This window comes from Hyla sarda, chromosome 8 (assembly GCF_029499605.1).
Source record: "Hyla sarda isolate aHylSar1 chromosome 8, aHylSar1.hap1, whole genome shotgun sequence".
Taxonomy (NCBI): domain Eukaryota; kingdom Metazoa; phylum Chordata; class Amphibia; order Anura; family Hylidae; genus Hyla; species Hyla sarda.
In genome coordinates this window covers 166,780,299-166,808,098 of record NC_079196.1, presented here as the reverse complement: position 1 = coordinate 166,808,098, position 27,800 = coordinate 166,780,299, and the positions used below count along the sequence as shown (strand labels likewise).

At 40.8% G+C, this 27,800-nt stretch overlaps 1 protein-coding gene across 8 annotated transcripts in view; it reads left to right on the top strand.

Moving 5' to 3' along the window:
- Positions 1-27,800, top strand: part of RBFOX1 (RNA binding fox-1 homolog 1) — a 629,150-nt gene that overhangs the window by 462,998 nt on the left and 138,352 nt on the right. For all 8 annotated transcript variants that reach the window (XM_056536207.1, XM_056536206.1, XM_056536212.1 and 5 more), the window contains exons 6-7: positions 2,062-2,122; positions 5,635-5,688. In XM_056536207.1, the coding sequence (XP_056392182.1) occupies positions 2,062-2,122; positions 5,635-5,688 (115 nt within the window). The remainder of the gene's footprint in view (positions 1-2,061; positions 2,123-5,634; positions 5,689-27,800) is intronic.

Here is a 27,800-nt window from a genome sequence, read left to right as displayed (position 1 = left end):
GGAAATGGGCAATATAAGAAAAGATATGCTCATAAAAGATTATTCCAGCTGTAAAATATTGGCTATTTTTTTTTTTTATCAAAAGCTGGAAAAAATTGGCAGTTTTTCACCCACATAAACTTGCCCTTATTAATGGCTGGAATAGCAATTAAAAAAAATGGCTGGTTTCCTGGGCATAATCTCCTAAAAAAGATAGCAATTATATTATGGCCAAAAGAATTACGATCTTAAAAGTAAAGGGATTTTCTTCCTCCTGGAGTCGGCCAGAGCTGTTGACGTGATGTCATAGCGCTACATAGCCCCTCCTTGGCTAGTGGCCAGAGATTGGCAAGCCAAACTGTCAATTTCAACATCTGCAAAAGCTACACTCTGCAGCTCTGTGGAATGCCGTGTCACCAGCTACAGATAGAGCGCCCTAATACCAGATTATAAGGGAGCAGAGGAAGAGGAGATTAAATGTTATTGTGTAAATACGCAGACTGAGAACAATTGATTAAATATAAAAGTCCACTACACAGCCTCTTTAAAGGGGTACTCCTCTGGAAAACATTTTTTTTTTAATCAACTGGTGACAGAAATTTGAACATATTTGTGAATTACTTCTATTTAAAAATCTTAATCCTTCCAGTACTTATCAGCTGCTGTATACTACAGAGGAATTTATATTCCTCTTGAATTAATTTTTTTCACTAACCACAGTGCCCTCTGCTGACACTGTCAGCTGACACCACAGTGCTCTCTGCAAATCCCCATAGCAAACCTATCCTGCTCTAGACAGTTCCTGACATGAACAGAAATGTAAGCAGAGAACACTGTGGTCAGACAGAAAAGATCTATACAACTTCATGTGGAACATACAGCAGCTGACAGCCGCCATGCCCCCTCCCATAGGCTCGCACGGAGTGTGACGTCACACAGCGGCGGAGTCGTGACATCACAATACTCCGGCCCAGTGATCGTGATTCATCAGACCCAGAGAGATGTTTGCTCCGGAGGCTGATGATAGCGGGGTAGTACATGAATGATTGTGGGGGTCCCTAGCGGTGGGACTCCCACGATCAGGCATCTTATCCCCTAACCTTTGGATAGGGCATAAGATGTCTTAGGGCTGGAGTACCCCTTTAACTTAAAAGAATATTGACATTCCAATTTAAAAAAATCCAACAAATTAATTATTTAGTATTCTCTAAATCTGATATTAGGCGCTCAGATGGTTTGGCTGATGTAAAAAAAAAGTGACACCCTGTGACCTTATCATACTGTTCTTTCTCTAAGGCTGGGTTCACATATGTCCGGCATAGGTGAACTCAGTCTAGATCTCAACGCAACCTATGCCACAACTGATAACAATTTGTCTTCAGTTGTATGGCACCCGGCGTCCATTGTTTTTGCATGGTGGACAGGTGAACATAGCAAGCCTCCAGCGTCTCCAACCATCCTGCGTCAAAATTGAGACGCTGAATGATTGTCAACTATCCCATTTAAATGAATGAGATCAGTTCTAGTATCAGTTTCCCTCTTGTGCACGCCAGAGGGAAACTATGCCGTACGCCTGATAAATGTGAACTGAGCCTTAGTGAATGCTTGAGAGGGCATTGAGATTTTTCTTTTGTTAGGTATTTTTGTTTTTACACCTAGGTTTTTTTGCTACTTTTGACAGTTTTAGTTCATCCTATTTCTCTCCTTCACTTTTTCCACTGCATGCTGCTTCATATAACATTCTACTTTGATTATTTTAAATATTTATCATTTCAGTTTTCTCATAGAATATGAGCATGCTTTTGAATTCTAAATTATGCAAAACCTTTTAATTTCCTTTTAATGTCTCTTTATTAAATTTTAATTGATATGCTGTTGCTTTATGAAATGATTTGTATTTTTATAATGATTTAAGTAAATGTAATTAGAAGTAATTTGATTCTTTTTTACACCTCTCTGTGTAGTTTTTCTACAGTTTCATACAATTATTATAATTTAATATTTATTTTTAAATGTACATGCATAAAAAAATGATGTTTGTGCCGACAGAATAAATGTTAACTCACTTTTGTATATACTCAGGTTAATAACGCTACAGCTCGTGTCATGACAAACAAAAAGACTTTGAATCCTTACACAAATGGTAAGTTTTTTTAAAAATAACTTTTACTCTTGAAATTGTATTTATTTGTTAAATAATACAAAATTAAATATATGTACATTGTTTTAAAAAATAAAGGGAACACTAAGATAACACATCCTAGATCTGAATGAATGAACTAATCGTATTAAATATGTTCGTCTTTACATAGTTGAATGTGCTGACAACAAAATCACACAAAATCACATCAAAATTTATCAACACATGGAGGTCTGGATATGGAGTCACACTGAAAATCAAAGTGGAAAACCACACTACAGACTGATCCAACTTTGATGTAATGTCCTTAAAACAAGTCAAAATGAGGTTCAGTAGTGTGTGTGGCCTCCATGTGCCCATATGACCTCCCTACAACACCTGGGCATGCTCCTGATAAGGTGGCTCCTGAGGGATTTCCTCCCAGACCTTGACTAAAGCATCTACCAACTCCTGGACAGTCTGTGGTGCATGGAACAAGACATGATGTCCCAGATGTGCTCAATGGGATTCAAAGAAGCATTTCAAGGAAATGCAACCCCACACCATTACTGACCCACCGCCAAACCGGTCATGCTGGAGGATGTTGCAGGCAGCAGAACATACTCCACGGCGTCTACAGACTCAGTCACGTCTGTCACATGTGCTCAGTGTGAACCTGCTTTCATCTGTGAAAAGCACAGGGCACCAGTGGCGAATTTACCAATCTTGGTGTTCTCTGGCAAATGCCAAATGTCCTGCACAGTGTTGGGCTGTAAGCACAGCCCCCACCTGTGGACATCGGTCCCTCATACAACCCTCATGGAGTCTGTTTCTGACCGTTTGAGTGGACACATGCATATTTTGAAGGGCTCTGGCAGTGCTCCTCCTTGCACAAAGGTGGAGGTAGTGGTCCTGCTGCTGGGTTGTTGCCCTCCTACGGCCTCCTCCACATCTCCTGTTGACCTTTCTCCTGGTAGGGCCTCCATGTGCTGGACACTATGTTGACAGACACAGCAAACCTTCTTGTCACAGCTTGCATTGATGTGCCATCCTGGATGAGCTGCATTATCAGAGCCACTTGTGTGGGTTGTAGACTCCATCTCATGCTACCACTAGAGTGAAAGCACCGCCAACATTGAAAAGTGACCAAAACATCAGCCAGGCAGTACAGGAACTGAGAAGTGGTCTGTGGTCACCACTTGCAAAACCATTCCTTTATTGGGGGTGTCTCGCCAATTGCCTATCATTTACACCTGTTGTCTGTTCCATTTGCACACAGCAGCATGTGAAATTGATTGTCAATCAGTGTTGCTTCCTGAGTGGACAGTGGACAGAAGTGTGATTGACTTGGAGTTATATTGCGTTGTTAAAGTGTTGCCTTTATTTTTTTGATCAGTGTATATCTATATATATATATATATATATATATATATATATATATATATATATATATATATATATATATATATTGTTATTTTATAGCTTTTTCTAGAGTGTTCTTGTAACAACTTTTCTATATGACGTTTTCTATATCATTTTCTCAGATCATATTAGAGAACAGAAATAAGTGGACAAATGGTTAATTGTGACACAATTTTAGAACAATTTTTTATCTATAAGACTAACGTGTGCTACCATGCTTGCCATTATCAGTAATAGTATTCAAAATAACAATACCAAAATAAGTAAAACAAAAGATCACGTTAAATTCAGCACTGTTGTTGGAATAGGACATTATTAATGCAGCATAAGCATATAAGCAGTGGAAAAGAGCAGTGATTTCTCTAATGACCCGCCATTTGCAATGGCAAATGTCAAAGAATAATTGACATTTAATGCATGAAGACAAATACAGCCATTAACACCCACAACAAAGAACTTACCTCCATAAATGACAACATCAGGCTCTATGGCTGTTCTTTTACTAGGACAGTGACATTAGCTCTTCTTACACATGATTAACCCACACATTTATGAGCCAGCACATATCTCTCTGACAAAATAAAGTAAATTTTAATTGGTGTTATTTTCATCATGATAAATTAAGTCTTTTCTGCGTTGGCTCCTAAAAAAAAAAAAAAAAAAAAAGTTGGCTAATACAGCCATCAGAAAATGGAGTGGGAAGGAAATGAAATATGAAGGTACTTCTCAGCTGTGTGCATCGACCTGGAGCTGAGAAGAAAATTTCATGGACAAATTGAAGACCCATTAGTGAAACTTGAAATGTGATATAGATCCTAAGACTTCTTGACAGTATTGTCTGAATGATACGAGAATCATTAAAATCATTCTTCTCTGTATGAAGATTCAATCACATCGCTACAAAGTTCTTAATTATAAAAATTCACAAAAACATACAACCATGTGATTAAAACGTTGGTACAGCAAAAGGTTCCTGTTATGGTGATAGTAGTAGTGTCTTAACAGTTAACCACCTACACTGAGGTACTACATGACTTTCTGTAACATCACATATCAGTAAATCAATGTGTAGATTTTACATGAACTCATGTTGTGGTTTACTGACCTATGTTGTATGCCCTTTAACTAGCTTAAAGGGGTTATCCAGTGTAGGATGGGAATAAGTGTCTTATTGTGGGGAGTCTGAAAGCCAGGACCCCAGTGATCTCCTGAACAGTGCCCCTGTTTATCTCATCTAGGGAGAAGGGTCAACCTGCCTCCTCCAAGTATATCTATGGTAGAAACAGAGATACACAAATGCTGTACTCATGTATTTCCAGCTATCCCATAGAGATGCATGGAGGGGGTGTTCTGACCCTACTCCCTGCACCAGGAGAGCCTGGGCACTGTTCATGAGATGTTCAGAGGTTGGACCCCCCGCAATCAGACACTTTTCTGCCAGAAAGGGGAAAAGTGTCCTATAGATAGGGGAGCAAATTTAAAGTAGTGGAGTAGCTCTTTAAAAATTGTGTGACCTAAAAGGCTTTCCAATTACTAGTCAAAAGACACTTCAAAAATGTTACATAACTTCATAAGTACCCCCTGAATTCTCAATAGAAAAACAAAAAATATTTATATCCTGCATAAAACAAGGCCCTAAACAGCTATGTAGATTATTGATGTGTTAAAGTGTACATCTAGTGATCGCTCAGGCGTCCAGTCTGTGAATTGCGTAAGACTATGGACATTTAAACTACAGATTTGAAGGAAGTCCCATAGACTTGAATAGAAGTTAGATAAAGTCTGTAGATTGAGTGGTTGTAGCCATGTGCATGTCTTGAGCTAGAGCAGCACCAAGAAAATGTAATCATTCATTTTACTGCTTGGCCATCACTGGATGAATGCTTTCAATCATATGGGAGAACCTTTTTGTTTCCAGTCAAAGCCCTGATATATTAAGAGCAATTATAATGAAAATTCCCTATAAACATAAATGGAACAAGTATAAATGTTACAACGATCTTGGGGTTATACTGTTTTACTGTTACTGCTTCCTTACCTTAGTAAAGCAAATGCATTCTAACTATATGACTTATTATGTAATTATTAAATATATTTTTACTCCTGCTTTACAGGGTGGAAGTTAAACCCCGTTGTGGGTGCAGTTTACAGTCCTGAATTCTATGCAGGTAAGATTCAGATCAAAACCATTTTTGAATGTTTAAGAATGTTTCAAATTGTTAATAGCTGTAGAGATTGTGTTCTTCGGGCTAATAGTATAGCTTAGAATAATGCATATACCTTGGAGTTTCCTGTGCCTGGCCTATGAAGTGTAACAGGAACAGGGGCACCTTTCTATGACAGGAATCCCTTCTCCTGTGCCTTGTAGGATTTATCCTAAATGAATTGGGAAAAAAATCATATTTAAACAAATCTTAATTTTTAGGGAAAATTCAAAGTACAATTGATTCTTCAAAACCTGAATTTCCTATGTAATGAATTTACCTGGTCCAGCTCCAGTGATACCTCTGGTTCTCTTTCTGAAAATCAGTGTTTCTTATTGTTGAGACGATGGCCATGCATTTTGTAGGGCCATTCATCACTGTATTACGCAGCAAGGCCTAGCAAATTAGAGGTGAGCTGCTCACACCAGCTGCTGAACAGTTAAACTGCTTGGTCCTATGCATGTGATAGAGGTTCCACCTGTTATCGGTGTTCCGGATACCTGTATTGCCTTGTTACCTGACCTGCTGTTATGTGACCTCTGCTTTTGATCTGATCCTGCCTTTGCCTCCTGACTTTTTACTCTGCTACCCTCTTGGTTTGACCCTTGCTTGTCCTGGCTCTGTTGTTCCTTCTGATTTTATTCTAAGTTCCTCTCTAGGTTTTGACACTTTGGCCTGCTTTGAATTAAGTCCTTTTCTGCCTCACTTGGTACCGATTTATTCCATGTGTTGCTTAGCTGGCCTGTCTGACTTTCCCAACACCCTGTTTATTTAGTGAGTGTAGGGACGGTCGCCCAGTTGGTGTTGCCTTTTAGAGCAGATTATCCAAGTAGGTTTGGACAGTGGTTGGGTCGAGATTCAGATCTGCACTGATCCCTACTTTGTACATGACAGCTCATCCCTTCATCACTTCTGACCCTTCCATACACATGCATGCTTGTAAAATAGACAGATGGATCGGCACTACTCAGTCTGTAATCGTAGGACTCGTGGAAAAAGGGTAACTGGTTGGGCTGCTTCTGTGAAACCTTGGTGGTGCTCTGACTGAACGTGAAACTGTAGTCTTATAACAATAGAATAAGAAAGAAGTCGGCGACTCACCGGAGCTGATTTTCAAGCAGTTTCTTCTTTATTGGTACTCACATGCATGGGGAGAGAAAAGACGTACAGGGGGTACAGCTGTCTGGCTACGGGACCGTTTCACATGTTCTACATGCTTCGTCAGGCCAGACGAAGCATGTAGAACATGTGAAACGGTCCCGTAGCCAGACAGCTGTACCCCCTGTACGTCTTTTCTCTCCCCATGCATGTGAGTACCAATAAAGAAGAAACTGCTTGAAAATCAGCTCCGGTGAGTCGCCGACTTCTTTCTTATTCTATTGTTATAAGACATGCATGCTTGTCTTGGATGTTTATGCATTTGGTCTTATTCAAAAGAGAAGAATAAACCACTCCCAGACAACAATGAAAACAAAGGATCAAGAATATCGATTGACTTCTAGATCATTTTAATCCCTATCATCTTCCATCTATGGATAGTCAGGATCTCCATATCCATTAGATGGTTGTATAGTTCTGCTTAAAGTAAAGTTTACTCTAATATGTATGGGTCCTTTAAAGGGGTACTCCGGTGAAAACCTTTTTTCTTTTAAATCAACTGGTGCCAGAAAGTTAAACAGATTTGTAAATTACTTCTATTAAAAAATCTTAATCCTTCCTGTACTTATTAGCTGCTGAATACTACAGAGGAAATTATTTTCTTTTTGGAATTCTCTCTGATGACATCATGAGCACAGTGCTCTTTGCTGACGTCATTATAATAATAATAACTCTTTATTTATTGTTGCCCTTAGTGGGATTTAACCCAAGGCCCCAGCTCTGCAAGGCAGTAGTGCTAACCACTGAGCCACCATGCTGCCCTTAGCATATCTCTGCTATGCACGGTTGCTAAAATGGACAGAGATGTCAGCAGAGAGCACTGTGCTCGTGATGTCATCAGTGTTCCAAAAAGAAAGGAATTTCCTCTGTAGCATTCAGCAGCTAATAAGTACTGGAAGGATTAAGATTTTTTAATAGAAGTAATTTACAAATATGTTTAACTTTCTTGCACCAGTTGATTTAAAAGAAAAAAGGTTTTCACCGAAGTACCCCTTTAAGGATATGTTCACTTGAGAACAGATTAATTGCAGCAGTTTCTGTAACTAAATAATAAATGCCATACTTCAGAATCTGTATTGTTTCTGCAGCATGTGCATAGATTTCCGCAAGCCCCTTTAAGATGAATGAGACAGCCAAAAAAATGTCTGCAACAAATCTGCCACATGTGACTATACCCTAAGGTATGAATAAAAATGGTGGCTAATGTTCAGGCAAGTGTCAGGAGAGGAAAAAAGGTATATCCGCACTCACCGCCAGGTTCGACTTCAATCATTCCTATGTGGAAGCGTCCACGGGATCAGAGCAGAGGTAACGCTGTGTGCGCTCAGAGGCGATAATCGGCTATTTCGCGCACATGCGCATCATCCGGCCTCGAGGCGGGATGATGCGCATGTGCGCTAAATAGCCGGTTATCGCCTCTGAGCGCACACAGCGTTACTTCTGCTCTGATCCCGTTGACGCTTCCACATAGGAACAATTGAAGTTGAACCCGGCGGTGAGTGCGGATATATCTTTTTTCCTCTCATGACACATGATATTGCTAGCTATCTTTCTTGCTTATCCTAGCACCACCACCTGGCTAGTTCCCAGCCAATTGGCTCAGCTGAGTCTGTTACCTCGCTGGACAGCTGTATCGTCTGACTCCTGTTCACATGTTTGGTGCAGTCCTTACTTTGTCTACCCATACGAATGTTCAGGCAAGGTGTGGTCCCAATATGGTTAAGCACTTATTCAGATTGTTCAAAGTGAGTTAACAGGACTGTTAATATTCATACATTTTTGTAGGGAAAATGTGTCTACTATCTGTGCACATACCTTTATTTGTATCAAAGATGTTAATCACTTTTTAGCATAAAATGTATATGTTTTCCTGCCACAATGTGCTATAAAAAAAAGAACGGCTTCTAACATGCCTAGTTAGTTGCAATATCATGCCATATGCATCATATTGATACATTTAGTACATTTTTTGTCATTTTCCCTGACACGGTAATGCATGCACCTGACAACACTGTTGATAGAATCTTCCCCCGTGTATCAGTTCACAAAAGTGTTCTGCTGCCACTGATAACATGACACGTAATGTTAAAAATACATTGTACTTAGCCAAATACATAAAGCACTATATGCTTAGTAAAACCTAAGTCATTTTTACTGCACTGGAAAGGTATGGACATTATTCAAGAATAGGCACTTCATTCCTTTCCTTTTCTTAATATTGCTTGAAAGTCTTGAGAGCGCCGATCACTCTGCCAAATTCTATATAATTTTTACATCTAAGCTGCCAGACTGATTGATGGACCCACAGACACAATACAAAGCAGCTTTGTTCTTCAAGCCTACATATAAAATGAATATTTGATGCCTATAAAGTGGTACTTTTTATTTTGTTCTCCATGTCTTAGGGCATATTCCAGGATTTGTCAAATGCTCCTAGGAGTTTATATGATGTTGGTGTGATGTCGTGGGACACTTCTTGATGGCTCTCCATGTAACTTGATAAAGGCATTAAACCTGAACTGACCCCTTTTGGCAAAATTGAATATATTTGTAAAATAGAGCTGTGGAGATCCTATCATTTCAGATGCAGGGTCTATAATGCTGCATAACATTCAAATAAGCTTAGATGGGGATTATGCATTTTCAGACCTTTAAAAATGTGCAAGCATGAAGGATATCAATTTATGAATAGCGACATTATACGGCGCTTTCATTTTCTGTGATGCAATATTATTAAATGCTTAACAATATAATACACTTGCTAGTGTCTTGTTCCCTTTAACTCTTTCATGAGTGAAGCATCTTCAACTCTTCAGACTAAAACAACAGCTCCAACTATTGACCATCTCTAAAATTACACCTATTTTTTTTTTTTTGGTGTACTCAAATATTTTTTTTGTCCTGATAATAAATAAAAAATTGATTCTTTTGTAAGCCTTAGGGCTTTTCATACATCTTCTCTAGACACTTTGGGGAAAAGTTACTATTCTTTTTGTGTCAAAATGTTGTCCTCTTTTGTTCCAAAATCTGACATGTTTGTTGGCAACATTTAAATGGGCACTGTCATCAACTTATGTCTAATATATTTTCATTATTTTTTTTTATTAATATGTTGCAATTTCTGTTTGAAAACCGGCCACTAGGGGTCTCCCTCCTAGTGGCTGGCTGCAGGCTGGCGTGACGTCACGCCTCAATTCGGACCGATGCCGGCCGGGCAATCGGTCCAAATCCATTCAGCCTGCACTCGCTCCCTGCCTGTCAATCAGACAGGCGGGAGCAAGCGCTGAGAGCCCATTGGCTCCCTGTCCTCACACGCCGGCCCTGCCTCCCGGCATTTACATGCCCCTTCTGCTGCCTCAGGAATCTGCAGGACTCTATGGTATGTCTCTGGGAGAGCGGAGTTCGGGTTTTTAACACAGGGGTTGGTGGACAGCGAAGTTCGGGGTTTTTAACACAGGGGTTGGAGGAGAGCAGGGTTCGGGGTATTCAACAGGGGGGGGGGAACTGGGTAGCCCCTAACTTATTGTTTTCAACACAGGGTGCCTCCAGCTGTTTCACCACTACAACTCCCAGCATGCCCTGACAGCCAATAGATGTCAGGGCAAGCTGGGAGTTGTAGTGGTGAAACAGCTGGAGGCTACCTGTATAAGTAAACTAAGGGCGGAAGTGTCGGCCCCAGCAGGCATCAGTGACGTCGCGCGCCTGCTGGGGAAGTCTGCCTGGTAGTGAGAATACAAAAATGCATTTAAAAAAAAGAAAAAGCCCTGCACATTGAGGAAGCAGGGGAGCTCGGCTAGGCTCCTTGCCTCCTATAGCATTGAGGATACCGGGAGGGGTAACTTCTTATCTGCTGGATAGAATTACGTAAGTAGCCCCTCTTTTTAATGCTGTTCACCTGCCCTTTAACCCAGTGTATTGGGTTTAGTAAGGGTGAACTGGATGTCAGTGTACCTTAAAAGGTTTTGTTTCAGAAGGCCAATGTCATTTTAATTCATATTTAATTTAAAAAAAAAAAAGGGAATTTCCTGCTTCAGACTGATATAATTTACAAGAAGCAAGAAGCATTCTATTTATGTGTAATAAAAGCTTGGATTTTTACTTCATTAATCCCTTAAGAACCAAGCCTATTTTGGCCTTAAAGGGGTACTCCAAAAACTCCACAATTTTTTTTTTTAAATCAACTGGTTCCAGTAAGTTAAACATATTTGTAAATTACGTCTATAAAAATAAATCTTAATCCTTCCAGTAATTATCAGCTGTTGTTATGATCTACAGGAAGTTCTTTACTTTTTGCATTTCCTTTCTGCCTGACCACAGTGCTCTCTACTGACACCTCTGTTTATTTTAGGAACTGTCCAGAGCATGATAGGTTTTCTATGGGGATTTGCTCCTACTCTTGAGAGTTCCTAAAATGGACAGAGGTGTCAGCAGAGAGCACTGTGGTCAGGCAGAAAGGAAATTCAAATAGTAAAGAACTTCCTGTGGATCATAACAGCAGCTCATAAGTACTGGAAGGATTAAGATGTTTTAATAGAAGAAATTTACAAATCTGATTAACTTCCTGGCACCAGTTTACTTTAAAAAAAAAGTTTTCCAGTGGAATACCCCTTTAACCCCTTCATGACACAGCTAATTTTGACCTTCATGACCCAGTCCGTTTTTTAAAATCTGACATGTGTCTCTTTCAGTGGTAATAACTCTGAACTGCTTTTACCTGGCGAAGTGATTCAGAGATTCTTTTTTCAAAACATATTATACTTTATATTAGCGTTACATTTTTGTTGATACATGAAGCGATTTTTGTGAAAACATTGGAAACATTTTTGTTTCTCTATGTTTGAAACTCTCTACTTGTAAGAGAAATAGTCATGCCAAATAAATGTAGTTATTAATTCACATCCACAACATGTTTACTTTATGCTGGCTTCATTTGTTAAACATTCTTTTTTTACGATATTAAAAGGCTTATATTATTATGAGCATTTTTTCAAATTTTCTACAAAAGTTCCAAATCAATTTTTTTGGGGAGCAATAACATTTTGAATATATGTGTGAGTGTGTGTTTTTTTTTACTTATGTAAAACAGCTCTCCCCTAGAGTCTAGTGCACAAAACATGCAGTAACAGGTTTAGGACACTAGGCTGTTGTACAACAAAACACTAAGCTGTTGTACAACAAAACAGAAGGCACAGCGTCGGCAGCTCGCGACGGGTAATGGACACCGGGGGAAGGGGGACAGGTAGGGGGACACTGGGGTCTCCTAGCAGAGCAGTGTGTGTGTCCCGATCCCCATTATCGGGACACACACACTGCGCTGCTCAGGATTTTTCTGTGCGAAACGCTGCCATCAGCTTGTCAAATTTGACTAGCTGATAGGAGCGATCGCTGTGAGGGAGGGGGGACAAAACCCCCCTAGGTCCTGAGGCAAGATGGCTGGCTATCAATGATAACCACCATCTTGCCAGGCTAGGCGGGATGCCGCGAGTAGCGGCCAGTATCTGCATGACGTACATGTACGTCACAGGTCGGGAAAACCTTCCCGGTCATGACGTACATGTATGCCATGGGTCGGGAAGGGGTTAAGGGCCAGGCCAATTTTATATTTGCATTTCTGTTTTTTCTTCCTCGCCTTCTAAAAATCATAGCTCTTTTATATTTTCATCCACAGAGCCATATGAGGGCTTGTTTTATTTTGTAATGATATTACTAATTTTACCATAAAATGTACGGCACATCCCCAAAAAATATTATTTATGTGGGGAAATTGAAAAGAAAACCACAAATTTTGGAAGGTTTTGTTCTCATGCTGTACACTTTATGATAAAAATTACATGTTTTCTTTATTCTGTGGGTCAATACGATTAAAATGATACCCATTTATATATATTTTTTTTTTATAATTGTACCGCTTAAAAAGATCTCTAACTATTTTAACAAAATTAGTATGTTTGAAATTGTCCAATTTTTACCACATACAACTTTCTCATTTTTCCGTATATGGGGCGGTATGAGGGCTCATTTTTTGTGCAGTGATCTGTAGTTTTTATTGGTACCATTCTTGCTTAAATTATACTTTTTATAAATTTTTTAAATAATTTTTTTAATCATTTTTTTATCGTTTCTTGAATAAAATGTGACTCGCTGTTCACCGTACAGGATAATTAACAATATATTTTGATAGTTTGGACTTTTACGCATGGGGTGATACCTAATATGTTTATTAATAAATTTTTTACGCTTTTTGGGGTTAAAATGGGGGAAAAGGGACAATTTACATTTTTATTGTGGGAGGGGATTTTTCACATTTTTTTACTTCTTTTTTATACTTTTTATGTCCCCATAGGGGACTATTTATAGCCATCATTTGATTGTTATTACTGTTCAGTGCTATGCGATCTTCTGCTCTGGTCTGCTCAATCTCAGACCAGAGCAGAAGACCCCTGGAGACGGCCGGAGGCAGGTGAGGGGACCTTCGGCCGCCATGCTGGATGATTGGATTCCAGCAGCAGTGCTGCGGGCGATCCGATCATCCATTTTAAATACCGCACTCCAGCAGATGCCGTGATCTATATTGATCACGGCATCTGAGGGTTTAATGGTGGACATCAGCGTGATTGCTTATTATCGGCGGATCCCTGGCTGCTGATAGCAGCCTGGACCTGCCGCGCACTACACGAGCATCAGCCCGATGCTTGCGGTCATGTCCATGACGTAAATGTCTGTTATGATGCGCTAAGTACCACCGCACCATGACGTACATTTACGTCCATTGTCATTAAGGGGTTAAGAGTTACAAGCTTTATACATGTTCATCCTATTAAGATATATTGCAATTTTTATTTAGAGCTACACTGGAAGAAGCATACATGTAGATTAGAATGCATTTTCAAGCATCTTAAAGGGAACCTATACTGTCTTTTAGACAAATAACTATCACACATCACTGAGAAGCACAATTATCATTTGCCTAAATTAAATATTTTTTTTAAAATTTAGCACCTAGGTGTCCACATGGGCAACCACTATCCTTGCTCCTGCCACATATCACTCGGCATTATGAGATTCTCGCTCTGTCTCCATAGCCATCTCCAGTGTAAGACCCTGTGCAATGTGATTCTATGGGAACTAAATACAGCTATGGAGACAGAATGAGAAACTCAGTCTCGTAATAAATACTTATATAGGAAAGCAGGGATAATGATAGCTCGTGTCAGGATTTAGCATCAATTATAAAATGAATGTTAATTTAAAAAAAAAATAATCGTGCACAGTGTTACATGATTCAATAAAGGGACAAATAAAATTGGAGTAGAAGAGCAGAGTAGATTCTTTGTTTTTGATTCTATAATAAAATAAACTTAATGAGGGGCATTTACTAAGGGGTTTAGTCATTTTTTTCTGACTACCCTATTTTCCGTGCGACTTTCTCTAGCAAGAGCTAGAAAGTAAAAAAAAAAATTCCCGCTTGATTTACCCTAGTTTGCATTTTAGACTTGCAGTGGTCAGGTATTTATAAACTGCGACAGTCGCAGCTGCGCAATAATCAGTCGCAACGGCCGGAAAAATTGACTAAATTTACTCCAGCTCCAACATGGAGCAGGAAAAGCTACTGCCGCCCGGGCTCCGACATACTTTCTCCCCGCTACCCTCACTTCGCTACAGGGACACTGCAGTGATTTACATCCCCCCCCTCTCACCTGCCAGCGCCACACAACTCCCACCTGTCTGCTAACTGTTGCAAGACTACAAGTCCCAGCATGCCCTTACAGTGAGGACATTGGAGTTGTAGTCTTGTAGCAGGGGGAGCTGAGCGTCGCGGGTGGGAGACAAGGGGGGATGTATATCAGTGTCCCCATAAGTGAGGGTAGCGGGGAGGCAGTATGAGGAGCCCGGGCGGCTGCACTGTAATGTCAGCCCAGGCTCCTGCCCTGACAGCCAAAGGCTCTGGCTGTCAGGGCATGCTGGGTGTTGTAGTTTTGCAACAGCTGGATGGCCACAGTTTGCAGACCACTGGTTTGTGGTCTGTAAACTGTAGTCCTACAGCTGTTGCAAAACTGAACAGCTGAAGGGGACCGACGAAGACGTTCACTTACCCATCCGAGGGTCCAGCGACGATCGGTGACAGAGATCGTCGCGCGGCACTGTCGCGCGGCAGTGTCTTGCGGCAATGTTGTGCGGCGCTGGATCCTACGGAAGCCGGTAAGTTGCCCAAGCCCTAAAACAGTGTTTCCCAACCAGCGTGCCTCCAGATGTTGCAATACAACAACTCCCAGCATGCCTGGCCTAAAACAGTGTTTCCCAACCAGGGTGCCTCCAGATGTTGCAAGACTACAACTCCCAGCATGCCTGGACAACCTTTGGCTGTCCAGGCATGCTGGGAGTTGTAGTTTTGCAACATCTGGAGGCACCCTGGTTGGGAAACACTGGCCTAAAACAGTGTTTCCCAACCAGGGTGCCTCCAGATGTTGCAAAATTACAACTCCCAGGTTGTGAAACACTGTGCCTGGCCTCCGCCCCACCTTAATGTGAGGGCATGCTGGGAGTTGTAGTCCTGCAGCTGGGGGCAGGGGACAAGCTTGTCACTTGACCACACATCTCCTGCACCACACAACTACAACTCCCAGCATGTCCTTACTGTAAGGACATGCTGGCAGTTGTACGCATGCGGGGCGGGAGATGTGTGAGCAGGTGATAATAAATGTACTAACCCATTTTTTTTTCTTCTCATTTCAGATCCGTTTATCCTGTGGACTCCTTTGGATTCGGTGGACTACTTCGATGACCAGTGTTTTTCTTTGTTTGATTTTAATAAAATGGTTAAGGGCTTGTGGGGGAGTGTTTTTTGTAATAAAAAAAAAAGTAAAACCTGTTTTTTCCTTACTTTACTTGACAGGCTTAGTAGTGGAAGCTGTCTTATAGACGGAGTCCATTACCAAGCTGGGCTTAGCGTTAGCCACAAAAACAGCTAGTGCTAACCCCCAATTATTACCCCCGTACCCAATGCCACAGGGGTGCCGGGAAGAGCCGGTACCAACAGGCCTGGAGCGTCAAAAATGGCGCTCCTGGGCCTAGGCGGTAACAGGCTGGCATTATTTAGGCTGGGGAGGGCCAGTAACAATGGTCCTTGCCCACCCTGGAAACGTCAGGCTGTTACTGTTTGGTTGGTATTTGGCTGAGAATAAAAAAATAGGGGGGACCCTATGCATTTTTTTTTTAAATAAATATTGAAATATTGAAAAAAAAACACATAGGGTCCCCCCTATTTTTATTCTCAGCCAAATACCAACCAAACAGTAACAGCCTGACATTACCAGGGTGGGCGAGGACCATTGTTACTGGCCCTCCCAGCCTAAATAAGGCCAGCCTGTTACCACCTAGGCCCAGGAGCGCCATTTTTGATGCTCCGGGCCTGTTGGTACCGGCCCTTCCCGGAACCCTGTGGCGTTGGGTATCGGGGTAATAATTGAGGGTTAGCTTTTTTTGTGGCTAACGCTAAGCCCGGCTTAGTGATGGACTCCGTTTGTAAGACAGCTTCCACTACTAAGCCTGTCAAGTAAAGTAAAAAAAAAAAAAAAAAACACAACAGGTTTAAAAAAAAAATAATTATTACAAAAAAGCACTCCCCCACAAGCCCTCATTAACCATTTTATTAACATCAAGCAAAGAAAAACGCTGGTCATCGAAGTAGTCCACCGAATCCGAAGGAGTCCATAGGATACACGGATCTGTAGAAGAAGTAACCAAAAAAAAAAAAAGAGTAAGTACATTTAGGGAGAAAAAACAGTGTTAAAAAAATGTAATAAACACACACTAAACGCCGTTTACCACTATTCTGAGCCATGACTACAATTTAGTTATTGAATTATTTAGATGTGGTGAAAAAGCTAAAAAAAAAACTCAAAAACAAAAGATCCAGAAGGAAACCTAGCAGCCAAACCTATTCAGACAGCAGGAAAAAGGAACAGATTATTTTTTCTACTACATGAAGTAAATTTCCCACTTTTGCCTATGTGTGCCAAATTTATTAACGCCGTGCAACAATTTAGTAAATTTGTCGCATATAGTCAAAAATGAAGTAGAAAAAAACAGGGTAAAAACCAGACTACATAGTAAAAGATTAGTAAATGCCCCTCAATGTTTGTATAGTGAGGGTTCTCAACCTTTCTGATATCCTTTGCATTTTTTCCCCTAAACACCTGCAAAATCTTTGCTTGCCTAATCATTTCAAACTATGAGGTTCACAAATGTATCCAGAAATATTTGCTGTCAAAGTTTCTCTGTTATTGCAGTTACATCTGGAGAGGTTCTTAAGACTGATTACACACCAATTTATGTAAATGAAAAGTAAAGTTTTAGTTTGACAAGAAAGAATTGTTCCAAAATTACTTTGTCTTAATGAAAAATAACGCTGTGCTCCAATCTCATAATTATTGATTTTATTTTCAAGTTTATGCAGAATTAACAACCTAACTTTTAATTGTCTTCCCATGGAGGGCCCGGGGAGTTCACATATTTAGTAAATTAAAATCAATATTTTCAATCTTTCCTTAAGTAATTTTCCTAATTTAGCACATTTTTTCCTTAACATTTATTTTGTCTTTTAATTATAAAATGGCAGGTTATTGATTTTTTTGTATAACCACTTGAATTCCCAAGTGCAGTTTTACTGCAAGCACAAGGGAGACATTTGTACCTTCTAATGAGAATCTTTAATTACCATTACAACTGTATTAATTTAGAATTATGAATCACGTTTTATCACTACACTCAACACAACTTGAAGAATGCACTACGTTTATGGAAAAAGGAATTCTACTACATAAAATGTGACACTTTATTTGATTAGTACTGTTATTATAAATACTACTTTCATGGCTTCATTAAAAATTGGATATGCAGGGCAAAACAAATCGGTCACTTCAGTATTTGATGCATCTCTCCATTTATATGGACATTTACAATAATCCTTAAAGCTCAGCTCCAGGCCCCTTTACTAAAATGATCACTTGTCCTAAATTTATCATGCAGAAGACCATGTATTGGCCCACATTTACTAAATCCTTTTGTGTTAAACCTAACTCTAGACAGTTTAAGACTGCATCAAATGTATCAATTCACATTGCCGTCAGGCTCTGCTATATGGAGCTCTGTCGGTAATTCCGTCAAAACCATGGGAGTTTAGCAGAGAAAAAAATAGCGTATGCACTATGTATTTCTCCCCTAAACTGTGGTAAACTTCCAGATTCCTGATGGACCCCGTTCAAGTCAATGGGATCCATCGGGACCCAGTGGTGACTTGGAAGAGTCACTTGTGCTCTGACCCATTTTGGGGTCATTTGGTGGCAAAAAAAATAGCCAGACCCAGAATGGGATGGAACACAATGGCAATGTGAACATTGTCTTCCTGCATAATCACAAGATTTCAATGCTTGATCAAGCTGTGTCATTGTAGGGGAAAATTATAAAAATGTATAAGGAGGCATTATTACTAGAATTACCAGGTGGGCATAGCAAGACAATGTCCCCCAGTGCACAAAACAACCAAATGTGCATAATTCTCTTTCTTGAAATGCCACAACAGGTTAATATAAGAAAAGTACTATTGTGATCAGTGTGAAGACCGCTATTATATGATACCAGCAGGTAGGTATAGGCTAACCTGCTGAAAAAAAAGTCCCTTCGGAAGGAATTATTCTAGTGGAGAATGCACCATACAAAGAAGCACCATGCAAATCTTTTATTAAAGGTCTCATACAATGTCTGAAGAGGCAGACATGATATTTGTTTAGTGTCTTTTGAGTGTCTAAAGTTTTTTTCTTTTAGAAATAGCTCATTGTATGAGATTTTCTTGGAATGCTCTTTTATTAGTATTCAGTTATTTCAGTCTATTTAATTTACTCAGAAATAATATCAATATTCATAGTGTGTCTATTTAAACATACATGTCAATTATACCTCTTCTATGATTGCTCTGTGATGAAGAAATCAATATGCAGGGTGTGTTCATAAAGGCAGAATGAATGTGAGTAATGAATATGCTCAGATCTTCGGTATCGATTATTAACATTTAGCTGGCTACACAACATAATTTTTTTTTCATATTGTTACCTGAATACTATTTTTAAAAGGAATACAATCCCTAAAAGCTAAAATTCAAACATCAAAACACTGCCTACCACAACTGTTCAATTAACCGTTTAATGAATTTATATATATGACCGTATACATGTTGCAGCCAAGCAGAAGGTCTATGAAGCAGCAGCCGGGACTCCGATCATGCTGATGTCTATTCTTAAACCATTAGATGCTGTGATCAATGTGTATCACTGCATTTAAAAAGCTAAAATACACTACCAGTTGTTTTGGGGCTTTCATCAGACCCCAGGAGTGCAATTTCCGGGGTCTGATGAGTTAAGATGGTGCAGGAGGTCTTCTGGTCACCCCAGTGCCATTGATTGTTGCTTTTCTGATACAGTCTGCCTCAGGCAGACAGGTGTTTCTTTCTGAAGCTATTGTTTATGCTTTAAACTGTGGATGAATGATAATTTTAATTTAATAGTATTCCTTTCTCTGGAAAACTTCAGCCATTGACCTAGAACCAAAGTAACTTCCCAAGTTCTTTAATGACTCTTAATTCTTCATTTAAACTCCTACTGGGCGGATAAATATGAAATAGTAGCAGGAGACTAAAAATGTTACCAAGAGACAACTGTCAAATTTAATAATAAGTAAAGCCTATTTTTTCATGTTAGAAGATGATGAATATAGTTCACGTCATAGTCTAAACAACATTGTGTGCACAGATAGATGATTGTGTATTACATATATGTGTGATTTAATCTCTAGAATATTTATAGGTAAAGTGTTAGAAATAACCAAACAAATCAATAAAAAATAGTAACATAGTTCATAAGGTTGAAAAAAGACCAGAGTCCATCAAGTTCAACCTATAACGCTAATGAGTCCCTACTGAGTTGTTCCAGAGGAAGGCAAAAATATAACTCATACTAGAGATAAAAAATCCTTCCCGACTCCAAATATGGCATGATAATAATTCCCTGGATCAACGTTCTTTCCCTATAAATCTAGTATCCTTAACCTGTAATGTTATTACTCTCCAAAAATGCATCCAGGCCCCTTTTGAACTCTTTTACAGAGTTCACCATGACCCCCACCTCTGGCAGAGAGTTCCATAGTCTCACTGCTCTTACAGTAAAGAACACCCATCTGTGCTGTTGTATAAATGCCGCGTGCATAAATGCCTGAATCACAAACATATATTGTTAATTAAACCGCACGGTCAATGGACATTTTTTATACCATAAAAAAATGAATAAAAAGCGATCAAAAAGTCAAATGAAAACAAAAATAGTACCGATAAAAACTTCATAAAAAAATGAGTCCTCATACCGCCCCGTTCATGGAAAAATAATAACAGTTAGAGGTGTGAGAAGATGACAATTTAGACATATTAATTTTCGTGCATGTAGTTATGATTTTTTCCAGAAGTACGACATAATCCAACCTATATAAGTAGGGTATCATTTTAATCATATGGACCTACAGAATAGGTGATATTTTTTTTACTGGAAAATGCACTGGGTAGAAACGGAAGCCCCCAAAAGTTACAAAACTGTGTTTTGACTTCAAATTTGTCGCACAGCGATTTTTTTTCCATTTCGCCATATATTTTGGGTAAAATGACTGCTGTCATTACAAAGTAGAATTGGTGGCGCAAAAAAAGCCATCATATGGATTTTTAGGTGCAAAATTGAAGGGGTTATTATTTTTTTTAAATAAGGAGGAAAAAACGAAAGTGCAAAAACTGAAATACGCTTTGTCCTTAAAGAGTTAAGCAAATATATGAGTAAATGCTCAGTTAAATCCCTGTGGCAGCCTTGCATCCGTTCCTGGTCATCAACGATGGCGGTGCAATAGTGGAGTGTGTGGAGTGAGAAAGAGACTACTTACTGTATTCCATTTGCAAATTGGCACTTGCGGGGGAGCTGTTGTACCAATGAAGGCACAGCTATCAGCAAGGTAAAACCATTAGGTTTATTTCCAAAACACAAATAAAACAGGTTCGCAGACAACATCTTATGTGAGGGAACCCTCGCTTCATCAGGTCTCTGACAAAAGGAGGGTTACCTTGTGAAACGCATTGTATTTGTGTTTTGAAAATAAACCTAATGGTTTTACCTTGCAGTTATCTGAGCCTTCATTGGTACAACTACACGGTAGAGAAATTAGTATTTGAATCTCAGACTTTTTTTTTATTCAAGCAAAGCAGGGCAACTCAAAAGTAAACTAATCATATGATATCTTGTTGCTAATGAAGGTCTTTAAGGGGGGGGGGCGACGACACAGCAACAGGTGTTCATGTTTCTCCACATGGGAAATTACAAATAACAGAGTTATAATTAATATGTAACAGGTGTGGGCAATATAAGAAAAAATCACACCTAAAAGTAGATAAAAAGGAGAGAAGTTCACTTAGCCATTGGATTGTGTGTCTGTGTGTGCCACACTAAGCATGGACAACAGAAAGAGGAGATGAGAGCTGTCTGATGACTTGAGAACCAAAATTGTCACACAATATCAACAATTTCAAGGTTACAAGTCCATCTCTAGAGATCTAGATTTGCCTTTGTTCACAGTGTGCAACCTTATCAAGAAGTTTGCAATCCATGGCACTGTAGCTAATCTCCCTGGGCATGGACAGAAGAGAAAAATTGATAAAAAGTGTCAACGAAGGATAGTCCGGATGGCGGATAAGCAGTCCCAAACAAGTTCCAAAGATATTCAAGCTGTCCTGCAGGCTCAGGGAGCATCAGTGTCAGCGCAAACTATCTGTCGACATTTAACCCCTTAAGGACCCCACCATTTTACACCTTAGGACCCGGCCATTTTTTTAACATCTGACCACTGTCACTTTCAACATTACTAACTCTGGAATGCTTTTAGTTATCATTCTGATTCCGAGATTGTTTTTTCGTGACATATTCTACTTTAACATAGCGGTAAAATTTTGTAGTAACTTGCATCCTTTCTTGGTGAAAAATCCCAAAATTTGATGAAAAATTTGAAAATTTTGCATTTTTCTAACTTTGAAGATCTCTGCTTGTAAGGAAAATGGATGTTCCAAATATTTTTTTTTATTCACATATACAATATGTCTACTTTATGTTTGCATCATTAAGTTGACATGTTTTTACTTTTGGAAGACAACAGAGGGCTTAAAACTTCAGCAGCAATTTTCCAATTTTTCACAAAATTTCCAAACTCACTATAAAAACTGCACCCCCCCCCCAAAGTATTCAAAATGACATTCAGTCAGCGTTTTAACCCTTTAGGTTTTTCACAGGAATAGCAGCAAAGTGAAGGAGAAAATTCACAATCTTCATTTTTTACACTCGCATGTTCTTGTAGACCCAATTTTTGAATTTTTACAAGGGGTAAAAAGAGAAAATGTATACAGTGGTCCCTCAACATACGATGGTAATTTGTTCCAAACGACCCATCGTTTGTCGAATCCATCGTATCTTGAGGGATCCGTGCAATGTAAAGTATAGGAAGCTGTACTCACCTGTCCCTGCCGCTCCGGACCAGGTCCTCACCTCTCCCGATGCTGTCCCAGGGGCTCCCGATGCTGTCCCGCTGCTCCGGTGTCTTCTTCGCGATCCTCCGGCTTTTTCCACATCTTCTGCAGGGTCCGGGCCTCGCTTTCTGGTGACGATATTACGCTGCTGCGCCGGCGCGGCGTGCGTAGTGACGTAATAATGACGCCGGAAAGCGAGGCCCGGACCCTGGATAAGATGCGGAAGACACCGGAGGATCGCAAAGTGGACCCGGAACAGCGGGAATAGGTAAGTGAACCTGCCAGGGATGCTTAAACTGCTATCCGACAGCAGCTTAAGTATTTTGCGCTGTCGGATAGCAGTTAATGCGATGGCCCCGACATATAAAAGCATCGTATGTTGATGCTGACATCGACATGCGATGGCCTCTGAGAGGCCATCGTATGTCGATTTTATCATATGTCGGGGCCATCGTAGGTTGGGGGGTTACTGTACTTATATTTGTAGCCCAATTTCTCTTGAGTAAGCACATACCTCATATGTCTATGTAAAGAGTTCAGCGGGCGCAGTAGAGGGCTCAGAAGCGAAGGAGCAACAAGGGGACTTTGGAGAGTACGTTTTTCTGAAATGGTTTTTGGGGGGGCATGTTGCATTTAGGAAGCCCCTATGGTGCCAGAACAGCAAAAAAAAAAAAACACATGGCTTACCCTTTTGGAAACTAGACAACTTGAGGAACGTAACAAGGAATAAAGTGAGCCTTAATACCCCACAGGAGTTTCACGACTTTTGCATACATAAAAAATGAGAAAAATGTTCACTAAAATGTGTGTTTCCCCCCAAATTTCACATTTTTGCAAGGGTTAATAGCAGAAAATACCCCCAAAATTTGTAACCCCATCTCTTCTGAGTATGGAGGTACCCCATAAGTTGACCTGAAGTGCACTACGGGCGAACTACAATGCTCAGAAGAGAAAGAGTCATATTTGGCTTTTTGAGAGCAAATTTTGCTCGGGGGGCATGTCGCATTTAGGAAGCCCCTATGGTGCCAGGACAGCAAAATAACCCCCACATGACATACAATTTTGGAAACTAGACCCCTTGAGGAACGTAACAAGGGGTACAGTGAGCATTTTCCCCCCACTGGTGTCTGTCAGATCTTTGGAACAGTGGGCTGTACAACATTTTTAATTTGCACAGCCCACTGTTCCAAAGATCTGTCAGATACCAGTGGGGTGTAAATTCTCACTGCACCCCTCATTACATTCCATGAGGGGTGTAGTTTCGAAATGGGGTCACATGTCGGGTTTTGTTTTTTTTGTCAAAACCGCTGTGACAATCAGCCACCCCTGTGCAAATCACCTCAAATGTACCTGTGCACTCTCCCTTCTGGGCCTTGTTGTGCGCCCCCAGAGCACTTTGCGCCCACATATGGGGTATTTTTGGGGTAAATTTGCATTACAAATTTTGGGGGGGCTTTTTTCCCTTTTACCTCTTGTCAAAATGAAAAGTATAGGACAACACCAGCATGTTAGTGTAAAAATATATATTTTTTTTTACACTAACATGCTGGTGTAGACCCCAACTTCACCTTTTCATAAGGGGTGAAAGGAGAAAAAGCCCCCCAAAATTTGTTAGGCAATTTCTCCCGTGTACGGCGATACCCCATATGTGGCCCTAAACTGTTGCCTTGAAATACGACAGGGCTCCAAAGTGAGAGAGCACCAATGCGCATTTGAGGCCAGAATTAGGGATTTGCTTAGGGGTGGACATAGGGGTATTCTACGCCAGTGATTCCCAAACAGGGTGCCTCCAGCTGTTGCAAAACTCCCAGCATGCTTGGGCAGTCAACGGCTATCCGACAATACTGGGAGTTGCTGTTTTGCAACAGCTGGAGGCTCCATTTTGGAAACAGTGGCGTACAAGACGTTTTTAATTTTTATTGGGGAGGGGGGCAGGGTAGGGGTATGTGTATATGTAGTGTTTTTTACTTTTTATTTTATTTTGTGTTATTGTAGTATAGTGTAGTGTAGTGTTTATAGGGTACAGTCACACAGGCGGGGGATTCCAGTGAGTTTTCCACTGCGAGTTTGAGCTGCCACGCAAAATTTGCTGCATCGCAAACTTGCAGCCTGATACTCACTGTAAGCCCCCTGCCCATGTGAATATACCCTGTACATTCACAGGGGGGGGGGGACCTCCAGCTGTTGCAAAACTACAACTCCCAACATGCACAGTCTATCAGTGCATGCTGGTAGTTATAGTTTTGCAACAGCTGGAGGCACACGGGTTGGGAAACACTGAGTTAGGAAACAATGTTTCCCACCAGTGTGCCTCCAGTTGTTGCAAAACCACTTCTCCCAAACATTCTCAGGCATGCTGGAAGTAGCAGTTTTGGCAACATCTTTAGAACCAGATGTTGCCAAACTACAACTCACAGCATGCTTGGAGTTGTAGTTTTGCAACATCTGGAGGACTACAGTTTGCAGACCACTAATACAGTGGTTCCCAATCTGTACCCTTCCATATGTTGCAAAACTACAACTCCCAGTATGCCAAAATTGTCCAGGCATGCTGGGAGTTGTAGCTCTGCCACATCTGAAGGGCCAGATGTTACAGAACTACAACTCCCAGCATGCCTGGACAGTAAGGGCATGCTGATGATGTGTAGTTTTGCAACATCGGGAAGGACACAGTGGTCCCAAAACTGCGGACCTCCAGATGTTGCAAAACTGCAACTCCCAGCATGCCCGGACACCAACGGCTGTCTGGGCATGCTGAGATTTGTAGTGTAAGGGGACCAGATGAAGCACTCCAGATAGCTTTACGGCGGTCTGGACTGCTGCAAAGGTCCCGCGACGCATCCGAAGATCCACTCACCTGTCGCCTCCGCCGCCGTCTCCACCGCCGGGATCCGGGTCTTCAGGGATGAGGTAAGTACCGGGTCCTTGCCTCAGCACTCCCCCGTCCCCCACCGTGTCCTCCGGTCTTCCTCCCGTTCTCTCCGGACTTCCAGGGGCCGGGCAGGGCAGGAGGAAGTAACCTCCCCCCCCCCTGCAATTGGTCAGTTAACTAACCGAGGGATCGCAGGGGATAGGAGGAGGGGGCAGGCTTGCCACCTCGCTCCTATACTTCAGCATGGACCTGGCTGTCTGTGACAACTGGGATCATGCAAAATTACCGGACGGTCGGGTCCCAGAGACCCGATCAGCCCGGTATCGCCGCAGATCGCAGGAGCGATTTCCCTCGCGATTTGTGACGATCGCCAACATGGGGGGCAGACAGGGCCCCCCTCGACGTTTGCCCTGGATGCCTGCTGAAGCATTTCAGCAGGCATCCGCTTCCGATCTCTGCCCGGCGCGCGGCAGAGACCGGAGAAACATCAGGACGTACTAGTACGTCCTGGGTCCTTAAAGCCCAGGGTGCCAGGATGTTCTAGTACGTCCTGGGTCCTTAAGGGGTTAAATGAAATGAAATGCTATAGCAGAAGACTTAGGAGGACCCCACTGCTGACACAGAGACATAAAAAAAGCAAGACTACATTTTGCCAAAATGAACTTGAGTAAGCCAAAATCCCTCTGGAAAAATGTCTTGTGGACAGATGGGACCAAGATCGAGCTTTTTGGTAAAGCACATCATTCTACTGTTTACCGAAAACGGAATGAGGCCTAAAAAGAAAAGAACAAAGTAACTACAGTGAAATATAGTGGAGGTTCAATGATGTTTTGGGGTTGTTTTGCCGCCTCTGGCACTGGGTGCTTTGAATGTGTGCAAGGCATCATAAAATCTGAGGATTACCAATAGATTTTGTGTAAGAAAGCTGGGTTTGCGTCCAAGATCTTGGGTCTTCCAGCAGGACAATGACCCCAGACATATGTCAAAAAACACCCAGAAATGGATGGCAACAAAGCGCTGGAGAGTTCTAAAGTGGCAAGCAATGAGTCCAGATCTAAATCTCATTGAACAACTGTGGAGAGATCTTAAAATTGCTGTTGGGAAAAGGTGCCCTTCCAATAAGGAAGAGTGGTCCAACATTGCGGCTGAGAGGTGTAAGAAGCTTATTGATGGTTATAGGAAGCCACTGATTTCAGTTATTTTTTCCAAAGGGTGTGCAACCAAATATTAAGTTAAGGGTGCCAATAATTTTGTCCAGCCCATATTTGGAGTTTTGTATGACATTATGTCCAAATTGCTATTTTTCCTCCCATTTTTGGTTTAGTTCCAATACACACAAAGGAAATAAACATGTGTATTGCCAATCTTGTATTACTGCAATCCTTTTCTGTGAGAAATACTTCATTTTCTTGCCAAATTTCAGGGGTGCCAACATTTACGGCCATGACTGGAGTTTAATGACTCAAACAATTACATAAGACATCTCAATTTTTCAATCCATGCCTGATGTCAGAATGTCTATACATACGTAGGGGGGGTCTGACTGCTGGGGCCCCCCGCGATCTCCTGTACGGGGCCCCAGCTTGCTGGCCAGATACAGAGTCTCGACCACCGCATGAAGCGGCGGCTCACACGCCCCCTCAATACATCGCTATTGCAGAGCCGGAGATTGCCAAAGGCAGCGCTCTGGCTCTTCCATAGAGTTGTTTTGAGGAAGCTTGTCAGCCGCAGTGGTCAACACGCCCCTTCCCGGGCCCTGTACAGGAGATCGCGGGGGGCCCCAGAGATCAGACGCCCCGCGATCTGAAACTTATCCCCTGTTCTAAGGATAGGGGATACGTTTTTCAGCACGGCATATCTCCTTTAAGGACTCTACAGACTAGTATGAGGGCTTGTTTTTTGCGCGACCAATTGTGCTTTGTACTGAAATCACTCATTTTACCATAAAATCTATGGCGCAACCAAAAAAATACTAATTGTGTGGTGAAATTGATAAGAAAACCACAATTTTGCTAATTTTGGAAGGTTTTGTTTTCACGCTGTACACTTTATGGTAAAATAGACATGTTTTTGTTATTCTGTGGGTCAATACAATTAAAATTATACCCAAGATTACATACTTTTCTATTATTTTACCGCTTAAAAAAAAATCCCAAACTTTTTAACCAAATTAGTGCATTTTAAATCCCTCTATTTGCTGACCTATAACTTTTTTATTTTTTTGTAGAAGCGGTGGTATGAGGGCTCATTTTTTGTGATGTTTTGTGATTATTACTTTTTATTGATACCGCATTTGCAAATGTAAACCTTTTAATACATTATTTATTTTCAAAAATTTATAAAATATTATAAAAAAAACAGCAATTTTGAACTTTTTTTTTTTTTTTTTTACATTCACGCCGTTTACCATACGGAATCAATAAGATTATATTTTAATAGTTCAGATAT